The sequence below is a fragment of the Megalobrama amblycephala genome, linkage group LG18 (assembly GCF_018812025.1).
Source record: "Megalobrama amblycephala isolate DHTTF-2021 linkage group LG18, ASM1881202v1, whole genome shotgun sequence".
In the NCBI taxonomy this organism is placed as follows: domain Eukaryota; kingdom Metazoa; phylum Chordata; class Actinopteri; order Cypriniformes; family Xenocyprididae; genus Megalobrama; species Megalobrama amblycephala.
The window spans coordinates 3,420,608-3,438,008 of record NC_063061.1 but is presented as its reverse complement, the minus strand read 5'-3'; the positions used below and the strand labels follow the sequence as shown (position 1 = coordinate 3,438,008).

The 17,401-nt window shown below is 36.4% G+C and overlaps 1 protein-coding gene across 4 annotated transcripts in view; it reads left to right on the top strand.

The window, feature by feature from the left end:
- LOC125253381 (glucocorticoid receptor-like) overlaps positions 1-17,401 on the top strand; it is a 73,201-nt gene that overhangs the window by 32,434 nt on the left and 23,366 nt on the right. For all 4 annotated transcript variants that reach the window (XM_048167329.1, XM_048167327.1, XM_048167330.1 and 1 more), the window contains one exon: positions 15,307-15,473. In XM_048167329.1, the coding sequence (XP_048023286.1) occupies positions 15,307-15,473 (167 nt within the window). The remainder of the gene's footprint in view (positions 1-15,306; positions 15,474-17,401) is intronic.

Genomic DNA, 17,401 nt, shown 5'->3' with positions numbered 1-17,401 from the left:
CATAGCCTCATATTCTGTACAAACAAAAATTTCTGATTTTGTTGCCAAGGTGAGTGGAATTTTTTTGAAATTGTGGACGTCACTTACCAAGTCCGTGCTTGGCCTCGAATGTGATTGTTCAGAGCTCGGCGTAATGGCCCAAAGCAGCGAGTCAAGTGCGGATAGTGCTTCACATAGTGGTGTTTTGATCACAATTTCATGTTTGGGAATGTGTCTTGAAAGTAGTTGTCGGTGTTCTAAAATTTTTCATTCTAAAAAGCATAAGGTTGCTTCTGGGAACTGGACTGACATGACCAACTCCACTATCTCTCTCAAGTCTATAAAAAGTTCCCAAGCAGCCACAGAATTGGGTACAAGGTTACCAATCATTAATGGTAATAAGTGTAGCAATGCCCGATTCTCATGCCCATTCCCACATATGGGTTTCTTTTGAAAAGCTGGACTGGGAAGTTGCTTGAGGTCTGTTTAGGAAAGGACTTAATACAGTTGTTCAGAGTAAGAACAATAACATGTCCCTTTGTGTTGAGTTTGATAGCTCAAATGGAACAATTCCCTCCAATGTGTCATATGTAGAACATCTGGTAGAAACCCAGGGTGAAATAAAGAAAGCAGCTTACCGAGGACACATTCTTTTTTTTTTATCTGTAATGGAGGTGGGCTGTTCGAGGTACAGTTCGAGGCTGAAAACAACCAGCATCTCATGTCTGTATGTCATCTTTGCTGACTTGGCAAAATCTACGCAGGTTCTCAGCTTGAAAGCTTTCTTGAAAGCCAGCAGGACTGTGAACCCCATGATTGCCAGCAAATACACTATACACGTCCCTCTAAGATGTGCATTCAGTGCTTCAATAAACACACCTTGCTGCTCCAGGTCTTTCAACAGTTATAGCCTTTTTTCATCACTGCTTTTTCCGAGTAGAGCAAGTTGAATTGAGGGAAGAGTACAACCGAATTGAGCGGGTAAATTTAGAAGCAGCTGTGATCTTGTGAATCTGTCTCGAAGTGCCCAGGGGATTGCAAACCACAAAATCATCAGTGTAGACACCCACTGAAATGCAATCACTTTAAACAACTAAAAGTTGGTTTTCTTTGTAATACTGCCCACTACGAGTAGATGTGTACTGTCGTGTTAACTCTCCTCAACAAAAACGGCTTTTGCCAAGACATCTGCGCTGTTGAGTAACACTTCAAGAACTCTCGACCCTGATACATACAAGGGTATTTTGGTGTAGCCTATCAAACCGGTGCTCCACGGGATCAATTAAAAATGCTCTTTAAAATAAGCATTTCTTCTATAGTCTGTTGAGAGTGTGCCCTTTTTTGTAGTGGCTGTAAAAACAGGATTTGTTTTAAGCACTTCAGCTGATAACAGTTCAGCAAACTCCTCTGCCAATGACTCAATGTGGCTTTTGTATTTTGTATTTTCTTAAAATATCCCTGATCGATTGTTTTGCTGTATACCTAGACAACGAAATGATATCACTCATCCAACTTAATATCTCATGAATATCGCCCTGTATAGTCTACATGCTCTGAATGCGAGTTTGTTTCAGGTCCAGGAGAAATTACAGGAACAGTGCGATCTGTAACATTTGACTGTGGATTTGGCATAGGATCTCCTGTCTCTTCCATCCATGCCTCTTCATTGCTTTCCAAATTGTCCATTTGAAATGTAACAGAACTGCTTTGAGACTTACTTTTACGAGATATGCGACTACTAAACGTTGTAAGGACATTGGTTGTTCAGCTCACAATCTTTAAATGGACATTTGACTGTGTCATGTCTCCTCAAATGATTTTTTGATATGTTAGTTAGAAAAACAAGCAAGGCTGGATTGCCCTTGATAGTGCTGAAACCTGTACTGTTTCAAGAGAACCTCTCTGCTACTGTGGGCAAATTTGCAAAGCTTACAATGCATTCCAAACCTATGAAAAAAAAATGGTTTGAGATGTTTGCAATGTTAAATTTCCACTAAATTGTCATTGAATGTTTTAACACAACATAAAATATCAATGATAAATGAATAAACAGTGGCTTCCTGAAATACTAGACATTATAACAATTGAGCATGTTTATATATTTTCAGTGTTTTAGGCCACGTGTCCACCAAAGCGTTTTTAGCCTGCTGAAAACACCTATATGTGAGCGCTTGAGAGAGCTTCGGCAGCCCAGCGTTTTTTTTTTTTTTTCAGTCGAGACGCTTTGTTGCTATGATACAGAATATCCACGGCACTGTTACTTGTAACTCATTTTGCAGATGCAGGCGACTGGTAAAAAGATGCATTTTGCAGGCGACTGGTAAAAAACGCCGAGCTCTGAGTTCTTGGGCGTGAAAAAGACGCTCAGCGCCTCGTTACGCTTCTGCCGTTTCAAAAACGTGGCACTCCCATTGAGAACAATTGGAAAAGTACGCTAGCCGCTGGAAAAATGCTTTGGTGGGCACGGGGCCTTAGACTAGATGTGTTATGCTGTACATCTGTATGTCTATTTAGATCAGAAAGTAACAACGACAATTCACAGCGCACTCACCAAACGTGAGCAACATGACCAAAGACAATAAAACCCATTATGATCAGTGATGCTGTCTACACTTTACAATCTAGGTGTGCAATTTATTTCGCTGAAAGAAAACGTACCTCAATCAGAAGGAATACAGTCCCTTTGACAGCGTGGTTGAAGAAGGAAACCCAGTCCAAGATGGGGCAACAACAGACTGCACATGCGCAATGACAGGAAGATAAACATTTGAATGAAGAAATCAAAATTTTAAGTTTTCTCAACTTAAACATGCAGTAATAGTTTTTATAAGTAAACTGGTGTCAAATTTAGCCATTCTTTTTCCAGCATGAGCGCTCAGTGTTTTGTTGGCAGTCTTTGTGGAAATTAGTGGTAATGAGAAACATAGCAAGTTTTGGCTAATCATGCTTTATTGGCCAAGGAGATTAACATAAAACATGCAAACATCAACATGAGCAGAAGTAGAAGTTCTTTTCTCTGGAGAGTTCTATATTGGCTGCTGTTATTGGCTATTTGTTTAGCTAGCTACAGTATTGAAGCATAATATATTGGTACTATATCTAGCATTCCTGTAGCTCAAACAGTAGATCATGGTGCTTGCAATGGCAAGGTTGTGGGTTTTATTCACAAGGGAATGCATGTACTGATAGAAGGCATACTTTGAATGCAAAGTTGCTTTGGATAAAAGCATCTGCCAATGCAGAAACGTAAATATTGATTATCGGCTGGTATTAGAGTTATTAATGTACTGTATCAGTCAATATTGGATATCTACTGAACAGTATTGTATATTAATTTGAGAATTCTCATTTCCCTGATTTAGATTATCTTTGCCATCATCTAATGCTCACTTAAAGTTGATCGGTAACACTTCACAATAATGTTCCATTTCTTAAAGCAGAACTAACTTTACCTTTTTTTTACCTTCATAAATAGTTTTCTAAGTCCTTACGATGGTTAATTGACTTGTAGTGGTGTGTTTGAGGCGAGAACTAACCCCCTCTGGCACGTCTACGCCAGAAAACAGCACTTGCAAGTTGAGCTGCATCGACCCGACACAATCTCGCCTCATGTTCACGTTCACGCGAGAGTGACAAAATGCTTTACGGTAATTCAAAAACAATGTATATATTATGACTTTATAAGACAATTTCGAAAATTACCCACCTCCATCGAGATTTCTTGTACTGTATTTGCAAAACTACTGCGCTGGTGAGCGTTGTAGTCGTTGTAGTCCAGAGCTGCGCTTGGAGTATTTACGACAGTGTGATTCACTGAAGGAACCTGTAGGGGGAGCTTCGCAAATCTTACTGAGTTCCGCTTTAACATCAGTTAACTACATTGGATAACATGAACTAACAATTGAAAATACTTTATTATTATTACCAATACATTATTAAAATCAAAGGTGGTATATGTTAATATTATTTAATGGCCCTGAGCTAACGTCAATAATGTGTTGACTTTTGAAAACCAAGTTCATTTTTTCCAGTAAAAGGAGTGGTTTTAATGCGCAAAGTTGTTTTTATTGTCTCTTATAACAAAAAAATTAAGCTCATGAAAATGCAGATCATGTTATAAATAGTGAAAAAATCTAAATTTCTATTATTACTCCAGATTTTGACTCATTAATAAATACTGTAACAAATGTATTTCTTGTTTTTGTTAATTTTAGGGACCTTTTTGTAAAGTGTTACCAGTTAATCTTTAACAACACAAATAATTTCATTACACATGTAATATTTAGCAAATATCAAAATTAAAAGTCAACATTTACAATTACTTGATTGTAGTCTTTAGTACTTTATTTTTTTATTTACTTAGAATATTGTAGATTTTCAGCATTTGTTGTCTGTCAAATATAATGTAAAGGAATAATTAATCCCAAAAAAAAGAAAAAAGTCCATTATGGAGCTTGACAGATGTACTCTGTATAGTTGTTTTATTAAAAATCCTCCTTTTGTATTCCACTGAAAAAGTAACAGCATATAGGTTTAAAACGACATAAGGGTATATAGTACACTTTTATTGTGGATTAACTATTCCTTTAAATACCATAAGAGTGCAAAGAGGAATGAAAGAAAAATCTGCATGTGTGTTTTTGACTTTCTGTGGGTGGATGAATTGGATAATCCCATGATCTGTACGACCTCCTTTTTATTTTTCGTGTGTAGCAGGATTGGCCGAGCTCAAGCTTTGCAAGCACAGCCATAGTGGCAGTTTAGATATTATATAAGCACCTCAGAGCTGCAGAGAGAGTAAAGGGAGGAAGAGAGGGCAGGGCTCTGCAGCTGAAGAAAACAGTGTCTCCGATACACTCTTTCAGTGAGACCCGTGAGAACTCTTTTCACTCAAAGAGCCAAAGAACTGATGTCTTCTCCTCAGGGGAAGTCAAATGCTTGGCCCTTCGCTCTATCAGGACACATGTGATATGTATGTGACATCGGCTAGACTTCAGTGAACATTGTACCCAGGGCTCTACATTTTTGTAGGAGCATTCATTCAAGGAGCATTCATGACCAATTTTTAAAGGCATAGTCAGAGTTCATTTTTTAAGACTGCAGAAATGAATGAAAACTCAAACTCATTCATACAGCTTATACAGTTAAATAAAACTGTGTTTTAAAATTGTAATAATCAATAATGTTTAAGAAAAAAAGTTGACCAGTCATTTCATTTCTTTTTTTCTCCCGCCAATGAACACTAGACTGCCAAAACCATCAGGCTGAGTGCCAACAGGAAATACAGTCTGCAAGCCTGTAATAAACACTGAAATTTGGGAATAAATTATGTATTACAGTGAATCATGATTAATGCGTTTATAATCACTCACTAATAAGGTCTTCTAAGCGTCATTCTGGTTTGTTCAGTTCCAGCTCACCAGTCACCGTTCAAGTGGATGTGAGGGAAAACACCTTCAGTTTTAAAAGAACGTGTTCCTCGCTGCAGTCAAGTTTTCTCTTATGGGATTCAAAGTGTCATAAGTGCCACAAACAAGTTAGTTGTCAGGCTTTTTTGGTTTCAGTTCCCACTCACTACAGTCACCGGTCCAGTTTTTTTTAAGAACCGCTCCTCGCTGTGTTCAGTTTCAAAGTTCTCTCTCCTTTCCGCTTCAAGTTTCCACACATATTCTTGTCGTGAACGTATATTGGCGAAGACTTGCTTGTACTCAAACTCCTACATTCACCGTGAAACACCTGTTGCTTCAAATGCACGCCACAATGCGTTGCGTACTACAGTACAAAACCGTAATACATAAATATAGTAGATCGGTGTTGAAAATGGCCTGTAAATTAACAGCTGTTCCTTACCATGTTGAATATTGCCCATATGAGTACAATTACTCATTTTAATAGAAAACAGGTATGATACGGTCAGAGTTTTTTTTACTTCATTTTTTTACAGTGTGGGCCACAAGGTTCACTTCTTCACAGTGCAGGTTTTAAAAAAGCCTTACATTTGATTTTCAAACCTTGTAGATATCAGGGCTGTTGAAAGTCAAACCATGAAAATGTTTTTAAAAGTTCAAAGATTTTTATCTTGACATACCGCCTTTAAAATGCAATGCTTATGGTGTAAGACAGTGAAAAACTGCTTCATTGGGAAGCTTTTAATTCTAATCGTACTACATAAATTCATGCGTTTTGATCTGGGTGTCATGTCTGCCCAATAATATTCCACATTTGCACACATTTCCACTTGCAAATGTGAAATGCTTGCACTGCATCTTTGCACTTTACAGCCATTGGAGCTGTGATTAATGGGACGTATCTGGAATTTTGTGTAGCAACATGACTGTTATGAAACTAGCCTTTCCTGTTGGACGAGCATTCTCAGCGATAACAGCCCCTCCGTTTCTCATTTGTATTGTTAGCATATTTTATTTACCCACATTATTTATGGACTTGCTTTCGAGAATGAAGATAAAGGAGTCCTGCTGAAGGATTCTCAAATTGTAAAAGGGTTTGGAATTGTAGTTTTGTGTTTAATAGTTGTAAAATCTGCTCATATTGATTTAGAAAAATAGTTTTTTTTTTTTTGCACATTGGCAAGTTGGTTAAGGGGTGCTTGGATCAGACACTTTGTTGGTTAAGGGATTGCTTGGATCAGACACTTTGCCTCAGGCAAAATGGCTAATGTTATTATAAACTTCATTGAACTCATGCCTCCTACATGTGTCTAATACTTCAGAGCATTGTGTTTGAGAGGAGAGGCACGTTTCTGTGAATGCAGCAACTGTATGCCACATGTCGGATCCAATTTCTCAAATAATCATTTGGCAGTTTTGGTAAATGTTTAACCTGGGAAGATGTTTCAAAACGTTCCTCTTCAAAGGATCTCAGGATGTCTCAGGTTGCCGAGGAGCATGTGTACGCTTCTGTATCTGTTAGTGTGTACTTGGTTCTGGGAGAAGAGTATCTTTTAACGTCTTGCCGTGAGGAACAGCTCCAAAAATAAATAGTGAAGGAAAAGGAACTGGGGATCGCATGTAATGCAACCTTGTTACTCTCTAGCATTTGAGGTAAATATAGTTTGCATTTTTCATTAAACTCAGATATTCATGATCAGAAGTGGGACACAAACAAAAGATAAGATTATTCTCAGATGGTTATAGACATAAATGATGAGCCTTAAATCAGTACAAAATCATATACACGGTAAAAAGTAATACACTCTGCTACTCAAAATTGTGGCAACAGATTACAAGCAATGTGATTAATTAAATTCAACATATAAGAATTGAGTTAGAATTAATCAAATGAATTCCTTAAAATTCAACCATTTAAAATGTGTAAAATACACCATTACAAAAACCACAAACTGACATAAAAAGCAGAGTGAAACTGCCAAACCAAATGAAACACTGATCACCATAATGACGACCAAACATGTTCAATAAAATCAACATTAACATCTAAAACTCAGTTAATTCTTGTGTTTCTCGTTCCTTAAGTGATTCTGCTTGTTGTCATCAGGTGTCTTCAATGTTGGCAATACAAAATAAAGAGTTCTTAATTCATCTTTGACGTCTGTCTGTTGTTCAGAAATTTTGTTTAAATTTTACTTGTTTTAAATGGTTGACATTTAAGGAATTAATTTGATTAATTCTAACTCAATTCTATTTGTTGAATTTAATTAATAATATTGCTTGTAATCTGTTGCCAAAATTTTGCATAGTAGATATAGCATATTACTTTTTACAGTGTAGTATAGAGTTGCACATTACACTGTAACGCTTAAATTATAAAGAAGACTCAAATAGCAATAGTCTAAATCAGCAAACTTTTTGCTTGGTGACATTTTATTTATTTATTTATTTAAATTTGTACTACAGATATACCATGCTATAAACTATATAGTACAATGTCCATTGTATATATACCATCATATATTTCAAAGTTAAGGTACCATACCATAGATGATTAATGCTTTACAATTTAAATGTACTTCATCTCATTTAATCAAAAATTAATTGGAATAGAAACATAACTGCATCATTAAAAAGTTGATTTAATAACAGCCTTATGTGCCATTTAAATGTTTGTATACAACTGTTTTTATTAATATAAATAGCAATTGGATTTGAACTGTTGTTAATTTTAACCTTTAATATTATAGTAATGTAGTTAAGAGATTAATTTCATTAAGAAAAACTGACAAATTATATACCAATCAATACAAATCCACAAAAATCTGTATTGAAACAAATACATTCGAAATCGAAATTGAATCCGTTTGTTTACCAAGTTTACCAAGCCCTAATAAAGCGATTAGATCACAAGATATTGATATACAATCCCATGATCACATCCATTGAATTCTAGCCTATATTAATACAGCAAGTTGCAATGTTTACCTAGTTATTAGCATTATTAGCATTAGCAACAGTTATTAGCATTCTTGAAGGAAAACAAAGATAAAGGTAAATAATAATTGTTAGCAGAATATTTTCTTAACATCATTCCTAATCAAGCTGTAATTTATTCAAAAAGTGTGAAAACATTATTTAATTTTGTTTATTTAGGATACATACAATGTTTGCTATGAAATTAGCATTTTCTTTGAAAATGTTTCTGTCATTTCCACCACCGAAAACTACAAACTCAATACATCATTTACACTGCTACAAATTAAATGAACTAGTGAGAGTGTGAAAGTGTTTTAAGGGAGTTTATTTTCTAAAATTCTACACATAAAGTGTCCATTGAAGAAACACATATACTGTCATAGTGGCATAAGTTCAGCCCTCAGAGCCTTACTATTAGAACGCAATGAAGCGTTCAGTCTGGAAAGTGCTTCAGAGCTTTACGGAGGTACAAGTGAATATGCATTTTTCACCGTCACTGGTGCCAAAACACTTCAGTAGTTTGTAGTTAAAGATTTGAAGTGTTCAGTTAGCTCAGTACTATGTTATGATCGTATAATTTTTCTGCTCGGCCTGCAAACAAGTAGGCGGCAACTAATTGCTGAGGTCACTGAACTGCATTCTCATGATGTGGGGCTGTGTGTGTTAGTGCCGAGAAGATCTCAGATTCTCAAAGGACTGTTGTGCAAGCAGAGAGCAGAAGGAAATATAGCAAGAAGAAGACAGACAGTCACACACCACCTGCTGGATGGAGCTCAAATCGACATCCCAGAAATCCTGCAGGGGAAAATCAACAAACCCTGCAGGCACAACCTCGATTTGGCAGCGTCTGACTATAACTCTTGGTATTAGAGGCATTTCTTGATTGTGACGCAGTACAATATTACCGCGTGCAATCCAACAAATGTATACTACGCAATTTAGAAAATGACAGACCTGGTACAAACGCTTGTCGTACTAAACTAGGGTTGTCAGGATACCTTAAACACTATTCTTATTGTATGACACCTGCTAAAGCATCACATCAAAAGCAACACCATTGGATGAGCTATTCCTTATACAGAATGTATTCTGCTGTTAAAATATGTATATATAGGTGGGTGGAATAACCAAAATCTTAAAACTTATTTATCTTAATAAAGTAAGAAATGTTATGCCATGTTTTGGTAATTTTATAATCCAGTGAATTAAATAATTTGCAAATGAAAAGTAATTAATCTAATTTGATTATTTTCTCTTTTTTATTTGGAGCTTGATTGATGCAAACCTAAAAATCTGATTCCTAATAAGTCTTGCATCAGTGCAAAAACATGCACCGTAAGCATTGCAGTCCTTGTTTATTAGTTTTATGTTACTGGTGACATAACTTTGTTTAAAATTTGAGCTAATAATATTAGTAGTGTGCATAAATGTCATGTGTGGCTGTGATGAAGTGCACAACGGAAGAGATAGAGAACAAAAACAGTCTTTAAAAAAACAAAAACAAACAAGGAACACTCAGGAGATCGCAAGAGAAAACATAACATATCCATGTTACATGAAGACAATACCAGACAGTGGAACAGAATGAATCTCAGGGCTTAAATACATGGAGAGGGTAATCAAACTGAACAGAAACAGGTGTGAGGGACTAATTAACTATCAAGGCAACTAACTAGTAAAACAGGAACAGAACACAGTGAAATTAAACCAAAACTGAACATTCACTTTACAATAAAGTGCTAATTATGGTTGTGGCGTTTTCATAATAGTACCTTTTGAAAACTACTGTTTTTCTGGTTAATTTAACTCTAATTTTGTTTCTGTCATTATGTAGCAAAACTGGCTTTAATACTGCCATTAATTGTTTAAATTTTAATACCTTTAATGATTTATTGAATTTATAACATTAATAGATAATAATAAAAAAGTACATAAAGTACATATACAATTGTTCACACTTAAAAGAACGGCACACTTTGTTGGGAAAAGCTACCATTTTGGAGTGACATTTTATTTTTATTTTTTTTTACTATTTGGGATTAATTTCAAGGCACAGTATGAAAGTTTCAACACTAGAGGTTGCTTATTCAAAACAATAACAAAGGCGAAGCTTGATGACACAGTGACTGAGTGTGGAATCATGGGAGTTTTCGTCTTTTCCTCCACAGCCAATGGAAAGCAATCTGACGGGACATTTTAAAGTTACATTTAGCATCCACTTCCTTCTTCCCTGAACTTGAACTTTGTTACTTTTATGTTTGATCAATTAAATTCACTTTTTTTTATATTTAATTCTAATGAAACTGCTAAATTACTACTCGTACAGGTCACGTTATTTGACGAATTAAAGGTGCCCTAGATTCAAAAATTGAATTTACCTCGGCATAGTTAAATAACAAGAGTTCAGTACATGGAAAAGACATACAGTGAGTCTCAAACTCCATTGTTTCCTCCTTCTTATGTAAATCTAATTTGTTTAAAAGACCTCCGAAGAACAGGCGAATCTCAACATAACACCGACTGTTACGTAACAGTCGGGATCATTAATATGTACGCCCCCAATATTTGCATATGCCAGCCCATGTTCCCAACATTATGAAAGGCATTAGCCAAGGGCAGAACATCTGGATGTGCACAGCTGAATCATCAGACTAGGTAAGCAAGCAAGGACAATAGCAAAAAATGGCAGATGGAGCGATAATAACTGACATGATCATGATAACATGATATTTTTAGTGATATTTGTAAATTGTCTTTCTAAATGTTTTGTTAGCATGTTGCTAATGTACTGTTAAATGTGGTTAAAGTTACCATCGTTTCTTACTGTATTCACAGAGACAAGAGCCGTCGCTATTTTCATTTTTAAACACTTGCAGTCTGTATAATGCATAAACACAACTTCATTCTTTATAAATCTCTCCAACAGTGTAGCATTAGCCATTAGCCACGGAGCACAGCCTCAAACTCATTCAGAATCAAATGTAAACATCAAAATAAACACTGTACTTATGCGATTAGACATGCTGCATGACGAACGCTTTGTAAAGAGGGTTATATAAGCTGTTTGAACTTTTTTTTTTATGTTTAAGGCAAGCGCGAGCTCTTGGGGCGTGGAGGATGAGATTTAAAGGGCCACACACCCTGAATCGGCTCATTTCTAATGATGCCCCAAAATAGGCAGTTAAAAAAATGAATTAAAAAAAAAAATCTATGGGGTATTTTGAGCTGAAACTTCACAGACACATTCAGGGGACACCTTAGACTTATATTACATCTTTTCAAAAAAAGTTCTAGGGCACCTTTAAAGTTGTGTGTAAACTCAGCTCTATTTTACTCTGTCAAAACAATCACACTAAAAATACATTTGAGGGTGTTGAAAGTCATGTTATAAAGTTGTGCGTTCGCTCAGTGGCTGGTATGAGACACTTGTTGCACATCGCAGTAAGCTACATCAATATTAGAATACCTTTAATAAAAGCTGGATGACTTGTGTTGATAAATGGCATGCAGTTCATTTTAAATATATTGTATGGTGGAGAAAATACTGTATTTCTGTTAATACAAATAAAGCTCTTTCTGTTAGCCACCTGAAAAACAGTGTTGTCTATGAGGCATGGTTCAAACGTGTTATTCGCGGTAAATCAAGAAAATAAGAGATTCAAACTATCAGACTGACCGTGTTGCATTATACAACAATGATTAGTTTTCTGTCGATTAAGGTATCCAAACAGTTTCTCACCTGTCGAATAAAACACAAAAGCGTCTTTGGTGTTTCCATGGTTTCTACGGAAGTAAAACTGGAAATCGAAGGGAACGCGGACATGACGTCATTGACAGACAACGTAGTGTTACACTGGACAAAATTTGAAAATTTAAACATTGATGGAAACATTTGGGGTAATGTAAGTACACAACTCAGCAAAATATATAACATTGTTCTAGTGGACATTTAAATGCAAAAATCTTACATATTGTGCCTTTAAGATTTATTGTAGGATTTATTAGGGCTTATTATTTTTCTTACTATTGCTGCCGATTTGGAAACCAATATTTCATAGCCATACACAAGTTTATCCAGACCTTTGCTGGGAAATAACGTGGCGACTGGACCTCTTTGAACTCTAATTGAATACTTCTGGTTAGACACAGTCCTCTGACTGATAAGCATTAGTGGAAATGATTACACATACATATCAGTTGAACTGAATTGCAGTACATTGTGAGTGATTTTGGCTGACATGAAATGTCCAGGGTGCCTCGCTGTTTTATAACCAGTGTCATCTTTCTAGTGACCCCTCTGGTCTAACCGCAGACCTAACTTTAGGTCAGACTTGTTGGGCTTGAGAATACAAGCATTCTTGGGAGCTAAACATGGGGCCTGGTATTACAGCATTCTGAAACCTGAAACCCTTATTCCAATTGGTATCGGTTTTTAAATGGGTGTGAAGCTATTACTCACTTGTAACAATGTATTTCTCTGCTCCGAATAGCTTGTCGATCAGCTGACATATGGCTTAATGTGTTCATGCAGATGGGAGCTAAATATGGCAGCATGTGGCATGTTGGCTAACCTGCCAGACAGTTCTGGTTACATGAGAAGGTGTCAGGGATTTGTAATACCAAAAAGCAGAACATCAAAGAGGTAAAGCAGCACAAATGAAGCTCTATCGGGAGAGTGAAATTGCTCCAACAGTTGTTGATGACCAGTGGCACTATTCCGGCAATGATTATTAGCTGTCCCGAGCATCTCCTGCCAGCTAATTAGTGGTATTAACCCTCAGATGGCGTCATGTGGAAGGCTAGAATATAGCTTTTAATCATCATACGCTTGCTGACTTTGTATATATATATTACAATGAAATGGTTTAGCTTTTCAGATAGTTTGTGCTGTCTGCTTTAACTTTTCTGGATTTAGGATTTAATACAAATTTAAAACGATTGAATTAATTAAGTTAATTAATCATTTTAAAGTGATGATGAAGGATTCTTTTATTTTATTCCGCCAACATTACTCAAATGCAAATGACCTTACAGTTCTTATTCAGTTGTTGCTTTTGAAATGATGGTGGTCAGGGCTCTACGCTAACATTTTTCTTTAGGAGCACTTGTGCTCCTAATAAAAAATTTAGGAGCACAGTCAGAAATTTAGGAGCACTTTCTAATCAATAACAGACATTAACTTTCCCATTACAGGGTGATATTTGCCCCTTTAAATTAATTTTCAGAGGCATTTTTACCATTATAAGAGCATTTTTTTTTTTTTCTAATCTTATTAAATGTATGCATCATATTTCATCAATTTCTTAAATTAAAATAGAAAATTGGTTTTTAAAAGTTATACAATAAATTCAGTTAGAACAATAAGACCCAATCAGACTGTTACCAATCAAAAGAAATAATCAAAACATCCATCTTTGCACTGCAGAAGTGGCACAGAATCTGAAGTGGTATTATTTACACATGCTTAATGCAGCTCATTGATAAATAATGTTGTATGAATGTTTTTAGATCTAATTTTTTGAATTTAGTTTGATATTTTAAGTTTGATATTTTAAGTAAATACAATCTATGTAAAGTGTAAATATGAAAATAAATCCGCCAGTAGGTGGCGGTAAATCTTAATGTGCGAGTCATTCATTCAGTCGTTCAAACTGCAGATTCATTCAGGAATCACCGTTGCTCATAGATGTGGCTTTGTTTGAAACTATTTTCACAAAATAAAGCAAAACTGACAGTATTGTTGGCTAATGTTTAGTCAACTTGTTTATTGGACTTCAATCAGATCAGTATCACATTTGCAGTCATACCAATACTCTGAGAAACTGGAGTCTACTCATGTGATATTACTTAACTTACATCTTAGGCTTGCTGCGATAGACGTTATCGGTGTTCAGCCTCAACACCGGTAATATCACTTCAACACTTCACTTGCCCACCGTGACCGTGGCACCGTGGCCCCCACCGTAGTTTTGATTTTTTTATAGTCCTTAAAATCACTACAGTTAAAAACTGAACACGTCTGCTCAATTCAGTGAGCCGAACGAGTCGCGGCACAGATCAGCAGCAGGAGTCAGATTTCGCCTCACTTTCTGAATGATAAGACAATGGATGAAGATTTGATTGCAAAGCGAAATGTAAAAGTGAATATTTAAGTGAGTTTGTCATTGTACTGTTTTGTTGTTGTGTTTTTTTATAAAGAATAATGATGAACACACCAACCATTCAAGCAATTGCCGCCTTCAAATTGCCAGAAGTGAAAGTAATATGAGCATGGGCATTCATAATGGTTCGTGTGTTTTTTTTAAGGAATTTTTGCCTCAAGCCCCCATTAATTTCCAACCTTGTTTATGATAATCCAAATGTAGTATTTCTATTTAATTTGGTTGAAACATCAGCATCATGAGACGGTAAGTGCGCATCACCTGTTTCACCTTGTAAACAATCTTTTGTACTTGCTCTGCTGACTGAAGCAAAGTCTTTGAATGAAGGCATGAAAAGCAGCCAATTGCAGTATGAAACATAACTGTTGTTCAGATGCATTTTGGGAGTTGTACTGATTTTATTATAGACCTATTCCTGAGAATCGATCGGGTCACTTGCATCAGTGCGCCTAAATATTTTTTCACACTCATGCACAGTTATTTATACTCGCAAATGCGAATGAAATGGTCGCACTGTAGAGCCCTGCTGGTTTTTGTTTGTCGACAAAATATGTGCATATTTAGGATGGCAAAATAATTAGGCTCAACTATACAGCGGAAGGAGAAAACACTTCCCATTTCTTGTTTCGGCCAATCTGGCAAATGTACCTGAAAACCAAATTCTTTGTTGGGTGGCCACTTGATGTCCAATGTGAAATCTGGATCTTGGGTTGGTTGTATATAAGTTATCTAAAGCTATCCAATTTCATTTCATTAAACTTTTTTTCTTTGTATTCTAGCTCTTTGGCCAGGCCTGAACTGAGCAGTTCCAGTTCATCCGGATCGGTCAAGCCCAGCGGAAACGGCCATAAGATCTGCCTGGTGTGCTCAGACGAGGCCTCTGGATGTCATTATGGTGTGCTCACCTGTGGCAGCTGCAAGGTTTTCTTCAAAAGAGCCGTAGAGGGTGAGCCTGCAGGATGTACACATACTACTTCGTCTTCCTTGGGTTGAGTCAGTGGGCTCATTTTATTATCCAGTGAATAACAAAGGAATTGCATGTAGTGTCAGGTTGTCCTGTTGAATCAATTTAAAAGCATTTGATGGCATATGATGGCATATACACACTCAGAATTGAGTTTTGTTGATTTTAGTCCATGTCTGTTAGGGCATCCATGTTAAAAGTTTTTTAAATGTATACAAAATTCAAATTTACATTTTAATTGAGCATTTATTTTATACAATTTTTAATGAAAGTTACATAATATAATCAATTAGGGCTGGGTAAAAATATTACTTTCTCGATTTTAATCGATTCTCATTTTAACGAACCAATATCAATTCTTAAATCCCAAGTATAGTCTTTCCTGTTTTCAGTTGATGAATGAATGGATGTAGCATGCCTCCCATCCAATAAATCACAATAAACTTTGTGCTTTGTTACTTTTAATATGAAACAAAGTCTCAGATTTCAAATTCTGTCCATTTTATTAAGACATTTTTTTGGCACTGTTTAATGTGGCCTGACGATCGCTGTTCAAGCTAACTGATCATCTCCTCTGCTTTAATACCAGTTAAAGGTCCCGTTTTTCGTGTTTTTTTTTAAGCTTTGATTGTGTTTATAGCATGTGTTCATGTTTCGCGTGTAAAAAAACACAGTATTTTTCACATAATTTACTTATCTGTATACTGCTGTTTCCACTGTCATAAAAACGGGCTGATGACTTCCTTGTTCTATGAAGTCCCTCCTTCAGAAATACGTAACGAGTTCTGATTGTGCCAGCGGTTCCTGTGTTGTGATTCGACAGCAGCTTAGCGCTCCTTGGTCACGCCTCTTACCATAACGTGGAGATGCACGCGCTCAGTGTTATTGTAAACGTCTTTAATTTTACCCTATCAATTTGAGCCGGAATCAGACCCGGTGATTGGACTGCGGGATGAAAATAACAGCGTTTCGACGACATGGCGACAAACACACTCTACAAACGCAACTCTTGTGTATTCCTGTGGGCGGAGGTTAGTCAAAAAACTGTTTTAGTGACGTCATTAAAGAAGGAAGTAGAGGGATGTAGTCCAAACTGGCCGTTCGATGTAGGCGACTTCTGTTAAATAAAATATCTCGCTTGGCATTGAACTTTGAGCTTTAAAATTTTACAGATTTTATTTATACTCTAACAACAACATTACACACTAACTACAGTTTGAAACATGGGATCACGAAGAACGGGACCTTTAAAGGTGCTAAAGAGGATCTTTTCGTCGACTGAGAAACCAAAGACTATTACTGAGTTTTTGAAATGAGCGCATGCGTAAGAATTTCGAGGGAACGCCTCCCAAAACTCGTGCACGAGTATTGGAACACGAGTGTTTACCACCGGCATTCGCTGTGTCGTGTTAGTGGATTCATTATGTCGGACTCACCGCAGGTAACTCATAATCTGCTGTTGTTACTCCTGACTCCTGACAAAAACATTGCATGCGGCGCCTGTGGAGTGTGGAAAGTTACTGGAGCGCGCAGCCGCACGTCTCTCACAAGGAACGTGACGGCAGTGATTGACAAGCCAGAGGGCCAGAGGGCCGATCATCGCGTAAACGATTGGCTGATGTTTTTAAGGCCCTACCTCGTGCACAGATGATGTATATTAATATTATTACCTTTCAGTGCACCTAAAATAAATAGTCTTTTATCAGTTAGTAAAGACAGTTTCAAGTAATATTGCAAAAATGTATAAAACAAAACATCCTCTTTAGCACCTTTAAAGCACAAAATAAATATGAATGAACATCTGAAGGGATCATATCTCATGTAATCGCTCAATCAGTGTTTCAACCACGGAAAGACGTCAGTAAAAGAGCTTGTAAACAATGTCACTTAATATCACATTTACCTCAGAA